At 36.7% G+C, this 15,077-nt stretch overlaps 1 protein-coding gene across 4 annotated transcripts in view; it reads right to left on the bottom strand.

Annotated features, from left to right (window-relative positions):
* The window catches only part of PLEKHH2 (pleckstrin homology, MyTH4 and FERM domain containing H2), a 55,840-nt gene that overhangs the window by 7,745 nt on the left and 33,018 nt on the right, over positions 1-15,077 (bottom strand). For all 4 annotated transcript variants that reach the window (XM_033054288.1, XM_033054290.1, XM_033054289.1 and 1 more), the window contains 12 exons: positions 14,715-14,873; positions 14,369-14,449; positions 12,128-12,307; positions 11,249-11,357; positions 11,033-11,145; positions 8,772-8,951; positions 6,775-6,872; positions 6,126-6,303; positions 4,322-4,477; positions 2,844-2,941; positions 2,328-2,469; positions 1,445-1,590 (listed from right to left, as the gene is read on the bottom strand). In XM_033054288.1, coding sequence (XP_032910179.1) covers positions 1,445-1,590; positions 2,328-2,469; positions 2,844-2,941; positions 4,322-4,477; positions 6,126-6,303; positions 6,775-6,872; positions 8,772-8,951; positions 11,033-11,145; positions 11,249-11,357; positions 12,128-12,307; positions 14,369-14,449; positions 14,715-14,873 — 1,640 coding nt within the window. The remainder of the gene's footprint in view (positions 1-1,444; positions 1,591-2,327; positions 2,470-2,843; positions 2,942-4,321; positions 4,478-6,125; positions 6,304-6,774; positions 6,873-8,771; positions 8,952-11,032; positions 11,146-11,248; positions 11,358-12,127; positions 12,308-14,368; positions 14,450-14,714; positions 14,874-15,077) is intronic.

Below are 15,077 nucleotides of genomic sequence, written 5' to 3'. Positions count from 1 at the left end.
TCAGTTAATACAAGGACTATCACTGATACAGTATTAAATAAACCCAAAATGTCATTTAATATTTGAATCCATATGAAAATTATGAGGTATCTTCTAATTTCTGAAACATTATGATTGAATATTGATGTAGTAGTCGCCACATAAAGGCAGAACGTTTGCGACAGCTTTTAACCTGTCTCTACCGAGAATCAATGTACCTTTATCAGTACTCAACAGCTATGTCAGCTGTCATTCCAAAAATCCATCCAGCTTAGCAGATATCTTTACCTGTGGCTTAGCTCTATTCCCTTTTAGCGTGTCTGGGCACTGCTACCCAAAAGGCTGCTCCTAATGCACAGGATGTTCACACTGGCGCTTTTTTCTGGCTCCTTTTGTGAATTTGTGGCTCCTTGGTGAGTTGGTTCAATATTATGGAAAAACTAATTTGCAAAAAAAACCCTTGCCAGAATACCAGGACGCTGCCCTGCAGGGATGACTTACCCAGCAGCCATAAGGTTATTAGATGTAGCTCAAGAAAAGGGAGGGCTAATGTGTAATAAAGGGAGATCCAGCACTTGCAGCTTTGGTCTTACTGTTTGTGAAGTCAAACTGCACCCTTAGCAAAAAAAAATTCAGGCAATAGGGCAGGCACAGAGTGATTCTTCCCATGCCACAGATCTCCAGCTCTGCCAACTGGTAGTGTAGGAATACTTAAACAGTTCAGCAGGTGTTTCACTTTTCCTTCATGACTTAATCTAATCAGAGACCTTTTATAATTTGGTCTTTGAAGTTAATTGTGTAACTTGGGGCATTTGAATGCCCCATTGTCTTCTGAATATGTAATAATGTTACTATGTGCATCATAATGTTACTATAATAATAGCTTTAAGTTTTATCAACCTGAACATTTTCTCTACTGAAGAACATTTCTGTGATGTTTACTGGACTTCAAAACTGCTGTATCACTGACTTTGGATAATTTATTACACTGTTCCTGTCGTTTTCATGTCAGTAGGTGTTGATTTAAATGCCTTGCAGGTTATTAATTTTAAGTAAAGTGATACTTTACTAGTAAGTCCACTAAGTTACACATTGCCAATTTGACTGGCTGCCAGAGACTGCACGCTAGAATAACAAACAGATCATGTCCTCACGTTAGTCTGTGCACAGACAGATCTAGTTTAGATTTGCTGAATACGAAAAATAAGAATTTCAAAATCCCTGGGTTTTGTAACATTGTGTAGTAACTGCTACAGTTTTGCTGGAATGTGTTATTAATGATGGTCTTTTGTTTAGATTAGAAACATGCAGAGGAAATGGGTTCTTTAGATTAGTGAGAAAATGAGTTTCAAACACAGATTTAGGCAAATATAGCCCAACAATGCATTATTCCCAATGACAATTTTAAAATTCCTTGTTTCATTCCTAGATCTTTAGAGAATATCAATCAAAAAACCCATCTCACCTTAACTGTTCCTCTGAACAACCCTGCTTGTATCTCTTAGGGTAGAATCTCTCCAAAACTTGCTTTAGTGTTTGGTTGGACTTGGACTGGGAAGTGACCTGCCCTGCTGGAGTTGAGAAAGGCCGTTCAAAATCTCCAATCTCTACCTAAGGGGAAATCCATGAAGAAAGTTTTTTGTTATTCCAGAGTAATTTTCTAGCTGGATATTATGAACTATGTTTTGATATGTTTTATCAAGTGTAAAAGAAAACAAATTTGTCAAATAATGTATACTTTTCACTGATAAAAAAGTCACACTAGTGATTTTCTCTTTCTCATTTTCTATCTACCATGGAAAAAAAGTTAAATATCAAACGCAAATTGTACAGACATAATATTACTTCTGCTCTTACACTGCTAAATCTCCAGCTGACACCAATCAGTTTACATTTATTGAATAATGACATCAAATAACTTTCTCAAAACCCTTCATTTGAGCTTTTAATTTTTAAAAATAAAACGTCAATACCATGTCTAGCAAAGGAGTCTTAGACTTTCACTGAAGAGCTGTTGCTTTGGAAAATTAATTTGCAGAAATAATGGAAGGAATAATGAATGAATGAAGAAATGGTACATGACTATATGATATTTAATGCCAGTGGGCCTTGCTGTATAAGAGGGGAAAAAGCACATTTAGCCACTCTGGTGCCAGCAGCAGTAATGCTGTAAAGCATTTCCACTCCAGTCCAGAATTGCCTTACTCAAAGATTCCAGCCCTGTCTGTTTCCTGAACACTGATATGTAACATGGGGAGGTCAATTGAGTGTCAAGCAATCCTGGATCAGTTTGTTTAAGATTTTCTCCTGAAAAACTGCTGTGTGAGTTATTCATGCATAAAGATTACCTGAGCTAAAAGGGCTGTCAATTCCATTGCTAATTCTTTGTTTACAGGGAAAAGTCCATTGACTATTTGATCATTTGTCTGATATACTAGCAGCAGCTTCTCTCTGTCTGTCTCCCCATGAACTTGAACTGAAAAATAAAGCCTACAGAAAAGACAGAAAGTTATTAAATAAACAAGATACGAAAATGCATTAGCCCTGAGGATTAGCAGTATCTGCTCTGAATGTGACATGTTTATTTCAGTGTCAAAACACATTAGCAGAGCAACACTTGTATTTGAACCAGTGGGCAAATATTTAATGTCAATCTTCTGACTTCACTGGGGTTTTTGGAGCCCTGCTCACCTCTTAAGAACTAAAAAAAGGTAACTATATTTAAAAAAATATTCTCCAGTTACACCCATTTGCTATTTTTGTTGCAAGCTTCAAGTCAGCCAGTGTTTCTCAGATGAAGAAACTGCAGAAACTGAAAAACACATCTTGGGACACGGCAGAGATATTACACTTGCTAAACAAACCTGTTTTTGTAAGTAAGGCGGACAGTCCTTGTGCCTTCACATTTCCCAGGGTGTTGTTCTTTGGAGGCTTGCTCCCATTTTGAAATAATGTCACAGATCTAGAAAGAAAGCAATACAAAACTGATTTGGCATGTCTTCCTATTTGAAAACACCTCAGAATAGCAACTTATTTTAATGTCCTCTACCTATTACCTTTTAGAAACATACACAGCTTGAATTTTTAAACTCACTGAAGTACTTTTACTTGCATTTCTTAGTCAAAGCATTTAGTAATTAACATTTTTGGTTTTTATTTATCCTGAAACACATGCATTGCCTTGGAAGCAAGCCATAACATGGAAGGGCCAGGTACTTGATTTAGCAGCTGCCGATGAATGTGTAACAGTACAGGGTGAGTTGTTACATCATTAATCAAATGCCTTTAGTCTCTGCCTTCTCCTTCTGCTGCATGCCCAAGTTTTTCAGGTCCTTTCTAGTAACTGCTATAAAGTTGGCATGAAGTTTGTTATAAAAGGCACCAAAAGTGGTTCACAACAAGCTGTGTCGGTGGGTAGGTGGGCAGATGGGGAAGAGGTGGAACAGAGATCCCAGGAGCCCAGCTGGGCTTTATGTCACCACTCCTTCATAAAAGAACCTTCCTGGAAGCAGTAATATGAGTAGTTTCTAAAGTTACAATTATCTAGAAAAAAAGTACATCTTTTATAAATTTTGCTTTCCATATGGTAATTTTTCTGATCATGCTTACACTACTTGTTTATCATTAAGGCAGTTGTACCACACCTTGTAACTCAAAAGTGCAGCTCTGGACATTGGCCAAAGGGTGCAAAAAGTCACTTGGTAGAAGTAAAAAAAAAAAAAGAAAAAAAAATAGTTGCTAAAAAACCTGGAAAGTATCTAGTATTTTACTAAAGCACAGATTATAGTGCATCTTGTTACTCTTTACTGCTAAGAATTTAATTCTAGCAATAGAGGGAGCTAAAATTTAGAATTCAGTAAAATGGCAAGCCAAAAATTGGAAATTTCTTAAACCGAGCCCTAAAACTATTCTGTATTAGAGGAGGAACAATTTCTTTTTTTTATTTCCCAGAATCTCCACCCCAGTATCAATGACTTCTTGGACCTCACACAGTTATCTTCTGGAGCTATATCAGAAATGTTGACTGAAATCTCTAAATCCACGCTTGACTCTAATTGCTCTTTAAAGAACTGTAACAGCTTACTTTTTGTTTTTTTAACACAGCTGTTACTTCTCTGAATTATATGTGTCTCTTGGAGAAAGCTTTTAACTATAGTTCACTGAATGAATTTCAGCAACTGAAAAAGTGATCTTTAAAAAAAAAATCTTTCCTTTCACATTAAGAAACAATGACAATTTTCAGCCTGAAAAATATTCCCCTTTACATTATCTGAAAAGAGCTCTGCAAATGAAGGTACTTTGGTTTTTTTATATGCACAACTCATTAAAGGCTTTTGTTTACCTTGATGTTTCCTTGAAGACAGTGCTCTATGTCCTTGCCAGAGGGATCATCAGAAAACAGTGCAAATCCTGACTGAGCTGGTTTCCTCATCCCCGTATCTTGGTTCAGAGTGTTCAGAAATTCCTCTACTGTGGTAGAGGCATCAAACCCAACAACCTAAAAAAGCAGCCAAAATGTATTTTGCTATCGAACTCATACCTGTTTCCCCCTTAAATCAAAGATTTTGAAATATAATACCTCTAGAATAATGGCGGGACTATAAGACCCATTTCATCCATTACTGTCATTGGAAATTAAAATTTGCCATAAAGGGACTAGAAAAGATTTCCCCATGGGAAGTCAGTTTAGTGGAATTTGTTTCCTTGCACTTGCTACCCTTGGAATTCTATTACAGAATTTATATGACGGTCTTGTATCTGAGCTTTTTGTGACAAATACCAATTGAAAAATTAAGATTATAATTTCCTGCACTGTCCAATATACTGGAGAAGCAAATGAGATCAATTAATCATTTTCCATCATGTGCAACTTTAGAGGGATATCAGGTGGCAGATCTACACTGGCAGATTCAAAATAGTTCATGAATGTCACTATTGACACTATTACATAGGTCATTAATATACAGAACCTTCTAAATTTTACTTCCCCAAATATGAACTTCTGTCTGCTGTGACTAGTACTGAAGCATTTTAGCAAGAGATGGCAAATGGCTTCTTTACAGATACCAGTGGCTGATGTTCACTTAAATCTCTATTTGTGGGTGTTTTCCTGTACTTGACATGTTGAAAATGTTTTGGTAAAAAAAAGTCTTGGAAATGGATCATGAACTTTTGTTTAAACTTCTCAGTGGCTGGCATTAAAATAAAATCTGATGAATCTTCAGAGATTAATACAAGAGTTTTTAATATCACTATAATTTTTATTTACTGATCCTACTGAAGTAATTTATGTATTTAATTACAATTTTCTTAGCCCTTGGAACTATAAAGTTTTGGGCAGTAAATAACTAACGAGCAATTACTCCTTTTCTTCTCCAAATTTCAATTTTTAAACCCTTTAGGATGATTTAAAGGATGGGTTTTTTTCCTGTTTTACTGGGCAAGCAGTAAGCAATTAAGAAACTTAGAGGTGAAAAAATGCAGAGTTCTTCTGTGACCTGAAATGAAAAAATTATTTGATATAGCTTTGATTTTGATATAAAAGGTTGTTTTCTATCTAGGAATACTATGAATTGTTAGAACTCTTCTCAGCCATCTCTCACAGCTGGAAACACAAACCAGGATGTGAAGCAGCATGCTCGGAAGCCCATGGAATTTGGTTTCCCACAGGCTTTGACTAATGACATCCCCAAAGAGTTAAGAACGGAGCCATGTTTGTTCTGTAACAAATATGGTTATCCTTCAGGACTGGTAATGGGAGTTACAGCTGTGCTTCCAGGCCTTCACTGACATATTTAACTTCCAAGATGTCTGATGAAAGGAAGTGGAATTTAATGCCTTTCCTTTTCCTTCAGTCACATTCATTCATCTGGTGGTCACGTTAAATAAGAAACAGAGTTTTGGCAGTTCTCACTCTTACAAGGGTTTTACTTTTTTCCTTCTCTTCAAGATTTCCCCCCAAAACCTTTACTCTTAGTTGATCAAATCAGATCACAAGTACTTTGTGCCTGACATTGCTGGCATTGGCACAGGATGAAACTTGAGCCGTGTTTACCTTACAGTCCTCTTTTTAACATACTGCTTCGTATATATGCTGACAGCAGGGGGTTGGGAGAGCTCAGATTTCGTGGCCTGCATGACATTACCTGATATATGCCATTCATGAAATGAACTGGAATACTGAAGGGCAGGGAATGGTGGTAGGGATTTCTCAGGAGAGTGGAAAGGATTTCCATTCTGGAAGGTCTGGCTTCTCTGTCTCCATTCTGCTGGGTACGTTCTACACAGCGCTGGCAATATATAGCATATTTCCCAAATTCAGTCCTGTGGCAAAAAGAGAAATAAGGCAATTCCTGGGGAATGGCTGAAAGGATAGTAAATAGTGAGTGAATATTTCTGGAGAGGCCAGATGGGAGGAGCACTCAGATTTTGCTCTCTGAGATTTCCAACACATTTTTTTGCCCATGGAATTAGAAAGGGAATTAGTCTACTGAGAGCAGCAGAATTGTGCCAAAGATGAACATGGCTCAGGGTGTGTTGTGTAACTGCCACATTTTGGTTTTCATGGTTTTGCAATATACTGTCAGAGTATGCACTGCAAAATACGTATTTTTAAAAAACTTAGAACTTTCCCAAGTGATGCACAGAAGTAACATGCACTGTATTTTAGTAGCAATTCTACTCAAATTCATCTTAAAATATACATCAAAAGATCTGATATATTACAGGAAAGACTGAAAACAGGATATTTCGGAAAGACCAGTTGACTAACTGGGTAGTAATATTCAGGCACACCTGGAATCTGCATTCTTCTTTAAGTGAAGTTTAAGAAGCCAAAGGAATGGGTGCTGGGGCAGAAAGAGTCCAACGCAGAGGGCCAAAAGCTGCAAGCCCTGAACAAAAGGAATACATTCACTGTTTTAAACATCCTACAACATAAAACTTCCTGCTGTGGCTGCTGGCCAGCTTACTGTGCCAAGTTGAGACTGCTGAAATAGGAATTAAAAAAAACAGAACACAGAGAAAAAGCTGAGTAAATAAGCATATCACCTCATTGAAAGGCCCAATATTCTCTGTCTATTTACATGTGTACACCAAGTTTCTTTTGGGGCTGGAAGTGGGAAAGCAGCTGAGTTGGTATAAAAAGCAGTTAATACAAAGGAAAATAAATATTAAAGCTGCAAGGCCAAGCAGTATGAAATGAGGAGAAGCCTGTGCAATTTTAATTCAGCTCTCCTGTTACATATATTATGAAACAACACGTAAGATATTTTTTCTCCTACCGAATTGTCAGTAACTATTGAAAAAAACAATTTTTCAATATCTTGGTATATTGTTGTTGCTCAGTATGTATCCATTAGTCTGACTTAATAGAGAGCACTCTCATGTACCCTGATACACACTTACTAATGTTGCAACTACTTTTCTCAAAAATCAATATATCAGTGCTTCACACTGAGATGTAAAAAATGTTCCTCTAGCTTAATTTATCTGACCTGCCTGCTAGTAAATAGAAATTTCATCAACTATCTGTACTGTGGTGGAGGATAGCATTGGCTCTGTTGAAGGTATACACTGCAGTAGAAGCAAGGGTAGGAGACTAGAGCAGGAATTTAGGACTTAAAAAACTTAAGGCTGAAAACATTTTAGTGCATGCATTAACTCTTAAAAATTATTCCAGGGGGTTAGCATAATAACAAATTATGTATCTGAGGGAAGGCCTTGCCAATGGTGAGGAGCGTACCAAAGAAGGATTACGGTAAGTTTAAATTCCATCAGCCATACATAGCATCAGTGTGTGCTAATTGACATTACTGTACCATGTTTGTTACAAAAGCTTTGTGAAAGTTTTAGCAATGCACACATTGAATCATAGAATGGAAGGAACTTTAAAAATCATCTAGTTCCAACCCCCTGCATGGGCAGGGACACCTTACACTAGACCAGGTTTCCCCAAGCTCAATTCAACCTATCCTTGAAGACTTTCAGGGATGGAGCATCCATGGCGTCTCTGGGCAACCTGTTCCAGTGCTTAGGTAATGGGTATGGCTGCTGGTCAGGTTCTACTTTTGTGGCAAGAGAAAAACGTATCTGTAACAGAAGCCTTGATATGGTAACTTCCTTTCTCATTTTCTGATTCATCTCCTCGTTCTGTAGGCATTGCTCCATCATAAGTGTAATATTCCAGTTCTATTAATTCTATGCAAGCTCCAAGTATTGGCTTTCCTTTCAATTTCAGCTCATTTTGTATCTGGATAGCAGTGAATAGCTGGCAGTGGACAAAGGGAAGAATTTCAAGTATGTATTAAAAATGTAGCATGCAGGGTGAATGCAGAACAGCATGGCACGCAAGAGAGTACATCTCTCAGAAGCCTGGAGCCTTATGTGAGATTCCACTACATGGCACCACAGCTTTACTTCACACCCATGCTGTTGGGTCATTTGCCATGTGGTTTAGCCCACCAAACCTCCTGAGGCAGCACCTCTCTTCAGAAAGAAGCAGTAAAAAAAATTAGGTTTCATGCATTCTTTCTTAATGCTTGACTTGAAGACAGCTCATTTTATGTCCACCCTTTACAAACAGCATGGGCAGAGATATACTCTACCACCAGATATATATACTTTGTTGGAGGATACCATCAGCTTTGTTTCAGGAAAACATAGCAGCAGTGAATTGGATCTTAACTCAGCAGATGCTGCAGAAGAGCAGAGCCTCTTTACCATCCTAAACACTCTGTGCAGTTCCTTCATTGCTGTTGAAATCAATACCATTAAAATAAAGACTGGGTTACCTGTATTGGTCCTGCCTGGTTTTGTGGATGTCGACGTCTGGTCTGTTTAATAAGTTGGCAACAGATCTCATTTTGAAGTTCAGGATGGGTGAGGCAGATCTGCAAAGCACTTTGGGCCAAAGATACATGGTAATCAATGGCAGGAGAGTCAACTGCAGCATTTATAAACAACTGGCAGGTCTAGATGTAAAATAATAAGCAAGTGAGTTTACATACAAGGGAGCTTCAACAAATCTTTAAGATGTTCTGTATATCAAAAGTGTACTCTAATTGAAACCACTATTAGTAAGTTTATTTACCAGTTGCTGGTTCTGCAAAATGGGGTGACAAGGGTCAGAATGGATGAAAATCTATACAGAGAGACTTGAGATAAAACATCTCCTACAACGCATGCTTTTCACTCTGTATCTAATGGAGTGAACACGAGTTGGAACAGTTGTGGTGGTAGGCAAGTTAAAGGACATGCTGAACACAGCTCACCCCTCTACAGGACTTGGAAATTCAATGCCTACAGCTCTCAGTGCCAGACAATGTAAAATTCTTCTTTAAGCAGCGAGCACAATATGGCAGCCATTGATTTACATCTTGGCTTTCCATGGTATTTTTACAGTAGGTTAAGTGTGACCATTCGTATACCCAGTACTGTCTCAGGAAAGCCAGACATTAAGCATTTGTTGTGCTGTGTTAGAAGAAAGCACACGTATCACTCGTTGCATTTACTGTATACAACAGCTGAATTTTTAAGGGATATGAGTAAAAAATACAAGAACTGTATGGAAGCCAAATCTATTTCTAGTCTATTTTTATCATAAATAGGGTGACTGAATCATGACTTGATCTGCTTCTAAATAAATTCCCTTTCTGACTTCTAAGCTGATTTATACAAGGTTTCAATAAAGGTCATACAACTAATTTCTTATTTATTTACTTCAGGCAAGTGTCTGATTTGAATTAGGTCTGAAAAGTGATTTCCAAGTAGATGTAAATTTGGTTTTTTGAAAGAAGTTCATTTCCATGTAAATTTTTGTGCTGCAGGATTGCACAAAATAAGATGGATGTACTTCTTTGAAGTGCTTCAAACATCCAGAGAAACTAGCTGAAAAGTTTTCCTAAAAGTGGCCATGACTAAATATACAGTGCTTATCTTGAACTCTTCTCTAGATCTGAACCATAACATCAAAATTCTCCAGATACTTCAGGGAATTCCTTCTTTAAACTTGTGGAAGTTTTGTGGAAAAAGTTCATTTATTCAACCTCCATGCCTTCCAATTTTTAATTTATTTCACAACGTGCAGACAAAGGGATAGCAAAATCTTATTTTGTGTCTGAAATAGACTTTGTAGCCTGGAAGCAGGTTAATGGCATGGCAGCATACTCCCTCTCATAGGCATCAACTACCTAGCTGGCCTTCAGCTGGGAAAGCTGTAAGGCACACAAAATTTCTCAAGAACCTAGCTGTGGCTCAGTGGTTATGAACCAGTATGTGTCTCCTAATCATATAGTGTTTTTACTACACTGGGACATATATATATGTATATTTTTAAAGATCTATGAGACTCTTAAAAAGTGAACTCAAAGAACTCTTGTGAAATACTTCCAATAATTTTGCTCTGGAATATTTTCTCTATTTATATTACTGAATAATAGGTCTTTTAAGAATAGCTACTTCATATGAAAGTATTTTCTTTTTATTAAAAAGAGCAGTACAATCTCTGCTTTCTATCTCAGTTTAAATAATCCATGACTTGCTTAAACTAAAAATTTACTTTCTTTTCTTCTGATTTTTAAAATATCTCCTAGATGATTTAAATGTATCTACAACAAAACTTTTGCCTATGATTCTATTCCTAAATCTAATTGAGAAAAAAATGTTTCAGATACAGTTTTCTGAATGCAGAGATCTGTCTGTGATGTTAGATTCTTTGGAACTGTGAATCTCAAGGTAAAATTATTATCACTCATGTTTGCAATGGATTTTTCTACTCCCTTGCACTTTATCAGTAACTTATCAAATAAGTAGGAACACCAAAAGCTGAAGCCTAAACTCACAACTAAAGATCATCTTTATATTGGAAATTATAGTCTTTGGTGAGGTAATATGGGCACATTTTGCTGCTGTGCATTAGTTACCTCCACTAAAGATAAAAAATTTTTCTTTTTTTCTTATCTATTGAGTATTTCTAGTAAGCCAACTCACAGCCATTCTTTAGCTCAGAGTTAAAACAGTCAGTTAATAAAAAAGGCATCTGCAATGGTTTTACCTTAAATAATTTAATCGCTTCAGTTTGCAAGGCTTCTGATGGCAATGTTGTAAGAGGGGAAGTAATTCCTTCTTTGCTGTGGCAAAGGGTAGGATGTCTCCAAATTTGAGAAGCTAAACAGATAAAATACATACATTTTGCAATTAATTCAGTTCATAAGTACATTTACTAAATAAGCATTGGAAGATCAGTATGTTGAAATGAAAATAAACTTACTGGCATCACCTTCCACATTTAATAATTTGCAAAGAAGTTGTTCAAACTCAGATCCAACATTTACACTGGTACTTCCAGCAGCAACTGTCAGATGATAAAGCCACGTGTCCTAAAGCAGAAAAACATAGCAGCTGGGCTGGAAGGAGCTGCTTCATTTTGCTCCCAACTTGAAACCCTACCATGCATTCCTTTTGAAGCCTAAAGGAGTTTGCCTTTGGTTAAATAAACATGTATTCATGGACTCTATGTTACAAATATTAAGCAAAGAAGATTGGACAGGGCTCTCTTCAAACGTTTTTACCCTCAGAAATCATGTCTAATTATTAGGGCATTCTTCCTTTCCTCTTCCAGAAGTTTATGTAAGTACTTTTTTTATCATTGCCAGATGCTGCTAACCTGGGGATAAGGCCAGAAAGCAAAATGAACCCTACAAGATTACTTGAGAATAATGAAGCAACAATAATAAAATTGGTTTTAACCCCATCTCTCATTGCTCCTTTGCCGCAGTAGGGCAAGTCTGTGCTATGTTAATCTTGTCAGTGAAAATGGATACCACTACTCTGTTACCTCTCAGCTACAGCTCTGTCTACAAGTTACTGTATGTGAGCAAAATTCTCATTACAGCATATAAGGTGTTCTTCACCATCCACTTATGTAGGCAAGCCTGCATATTTTTGTCTGTTTTAACAAGGATTACCTACACTAGCACTGATTTGCAGACAAAGTCTGATTCATGTTAATAAAGCAGAACCTTCTCCTTATTATATCAACATTCAAGGCAGGTGACTTGTAGTCCTTGTCCTCCTCAAGAAATATTCATATCACAGCACCATACTCATAGATATGCTACTGAAACTCAAAAAAAAATCCATTTATTACCTTCTCGTGTTTGGATCCTATAAGAAGATAAGTGGGTCCTTGGTCTTTGGGGTGGATAACAACAGTGTAATGGGTTGATAATAAACTGCGACCACTGGCTTCATAATCTTCATCAGAATCACAGGATCTATCAACTTCTTCAACCTTTGCCTCAAAAAGCTTGATTTGACCAAGAGGAAACTAAAAGTAAATATAAAAATTGGTGAAAGGGGTAATGTTTATTTCATTGCACATTGATTTTGTATTATATATTATTATATTTATTATTATCCACAATACTTCTTTATTCTGCAAATAGAAATTAAAACATGAACTACCACCCATACCCATTTGTATTTACTCATTTTCAGTCCTGCCAAGGAATGTCAGATAAGCCAGATGTTGTGGAGAGCAAAATGAGAATGATATGTGTGGAGAGCAAAATGAGAATGATATGTGCTGAAGTCTGAAAATGAAGTTTTCAAAAATTTGTTTCCAGGTCTGCCTCTATATATAGCTAACACAATAAATGTATGCTAGGGTGCAAGAAGTCATTCCTCAGAGTTCCCAAACCTGGTTCAAAGCAAAAATTTCCTGTGTCAAGCCTAGAACTTTAATTATGATCTTGTTATTTTAGAGGACAGGAATGTAGTGTTGATTTATCTGATTTGTTCATAATCTAAATTCAAAAGGTAAATTTTTTGTGTGATAGACCTTCTAGTTGGTTTCTTTCTCCAGTGTGAGAGATCACAGAGCTTCAGTGTTGAGATGTTTATGTAATTAGCGTCATTTATCAGGACATATTTTATCTAAAAAAGCCATTCAAGAGGAAATTTTCACAGAAGTAATTATTTCATTGCCCTTATCAACAGGAAGCCTCCACAAACATAAATGCAGCATGAAATGTCTTCACAACAGGGTGACAGGACTGAGAGAGGCTGACTGGCTATTCTACACAAAACTCCCTCCTTTTCTACAGAACCACTGGTAAGGATTAAAAAATGATGTGGTGATTCGTATTTTCTGTAGTGCTTCAGAAGCATTCAACTTTTTGAATAAGATAAGATTCTGAGAATCAAAAGATGTTCTTTCACATGTAAGGAGTCAAGATTGATTTATTCACCAAGTTTAACTAGAACACAATTGGCTGACTCTTTAGTTTGAATTCCATTTTGAAAGGAGGTCAATTAAATGAACTCCATTATTGTATTAACCATTGCAAATTGTGTAATTTACTTCTGCACAGACACAGTCAGCTACAGAAAACATGATTTTAATTAGCATATTGTTGAACATGAGAAATAAAGTAGCTTTGGAAAACTTTTCATACATATTTTTCTTACAAAAGCTGAATTCTCATTCCTTTCCAAGTTAGCAAAGTAGTTTCAATTTTACTTTAAAAGGGCAGCTAAACTTCTTCCAGATGTGAGGGAAATATTCCCAAGATTCCAGCAAAATTCTTAATTAAAGAGCATGCTAAAATGCCAAAATCTTCAGTGGTAAAATGTATAAATTCAGTTATGTTAAACATAGAAATTTTTCCCTAAGAGAAATTATAAGTTAATTTTGTCTCTGTATGGTGAGCCTGAGATTAATACTCTAGCCAGTAGATTCCCAAACCCTGTTTTACATTGTTTTAAAAAGCAATTACAATAAAATGTTTTGATGGACGTTACTGCTATCTTATTCATATAGTTGCAGAAATGGGGTTTCAGTGAGGTTTAAAATGGCTAAAAAAGGAAAGGATGACAAAGGGAATCATTGGCTCTATACAAAAGCTATACAAAAGCACACTGGCTCCAGTGTGATTATCTTCTTAAAACAGAAATACAAATACGAGAATTTATATTGATTTTTTTATAAGGGTTCAGTGGACTGTTCAAAATCCTGTTTCTGACCTTTCTCCATTAAAAAGATGTTTCTTTATGACAAAAAGCAATGCAAAAGGAACAGGTGAAAATCACGTCTAGGAAGTGTCCTAGCTCTTGCAGCACTGTGGATGTAAAGTGACATACCAAAGAACAGGATTTGCAAGTCAACTGAGGGACAGAAAGAACATTTAAATTCTTGAAACTTGCAGTCACTGCCCACTGCAAGAGACATAAGAACTACAGATGACAGCTGGGCCTGGATTGCTGGCTATTAGATAGAATCTTCCAAGTTGACAATCTATGTGTAATACCAAGGCCAACTCCACTTTAATAAAGCTGTAGATTACTGTTTAAAGTCTACTTTCTCTGAAGAAACAAGAAAGGGACCTACCTTGTCTTCTTGATTACGAAAATAATAGAGAATTTTTCCGACTAGGGTACACCAAACCCTTTTGGAATATCCATGTTTCACCTGTAATTACACAACATTAGTAATAACCACAGATAGAGTAATACTGACTATTTTCACCATCTCTGAACGTTGGCAATATTGGGAATGCATGTCTTGGTTCAAATTCCTATCCACAGTACTAGACATTAAATTAAAACTGTGTAGCTCTTTTAAGGGCATAAGAATCAGAGAATTAGATGAGATGCTCATCTAAAGTACAGTAAGGCCAGTGTTGGCCTAAACAGTGTTGGAATAAAGCAAACTGGGAGAAGAAGAGTCTTCCTACCTTTGTAAGTAATCCTTTCATGGTTGGCTTGACTTCAGACTGTACAAAGAGTGGGCTGGCAGCCTGTATTTTAAGAACATTCTGCAGTACTTTGATCCATTCCTCTAAGATGTTGGGGGAATCTGCAGTCAGGTAGTACGTTCGTTTCTCTGTGGTCAGCTATGTAGTAACAAAGAGTTTTTAGCTTCAAGAGCTTGACATATTTGACCTCACAGTGTGAAATTTGTAACATACACCACCCAATGTAGCTTTACAACTTCTGGGAGTTAATCTTCCCTGAGTACTTTTTAGTAATGAAACATTCCATGACCAGACACAGCAGAAAGACTCTTTCTAAATCTTTATCTGGAAAGTTCCAGGATG

The sequence above is a fragment of the Catharus ustulatus genome, chromosome 3 (assembly GCF_009819885.2).
Source record: "Catharus ustulatus isolate bCatUst1 chromosome 3, bCatUst1.pri.v2, whole genome shotgun sequence".
In the NCBI taxonomy this organism is placed as follows: domain Eukaryota; kingdom Metazoa; phylum Chordata; class Aves; order Passeriformes; family Turdidae; genus Catharus; species Catharus ustulatus.
The sequence above is the reverse complement of the archived record's forward strand: the minus strand, read 5'-3'. Positions and strand labels throughout refer to the sequence as shown.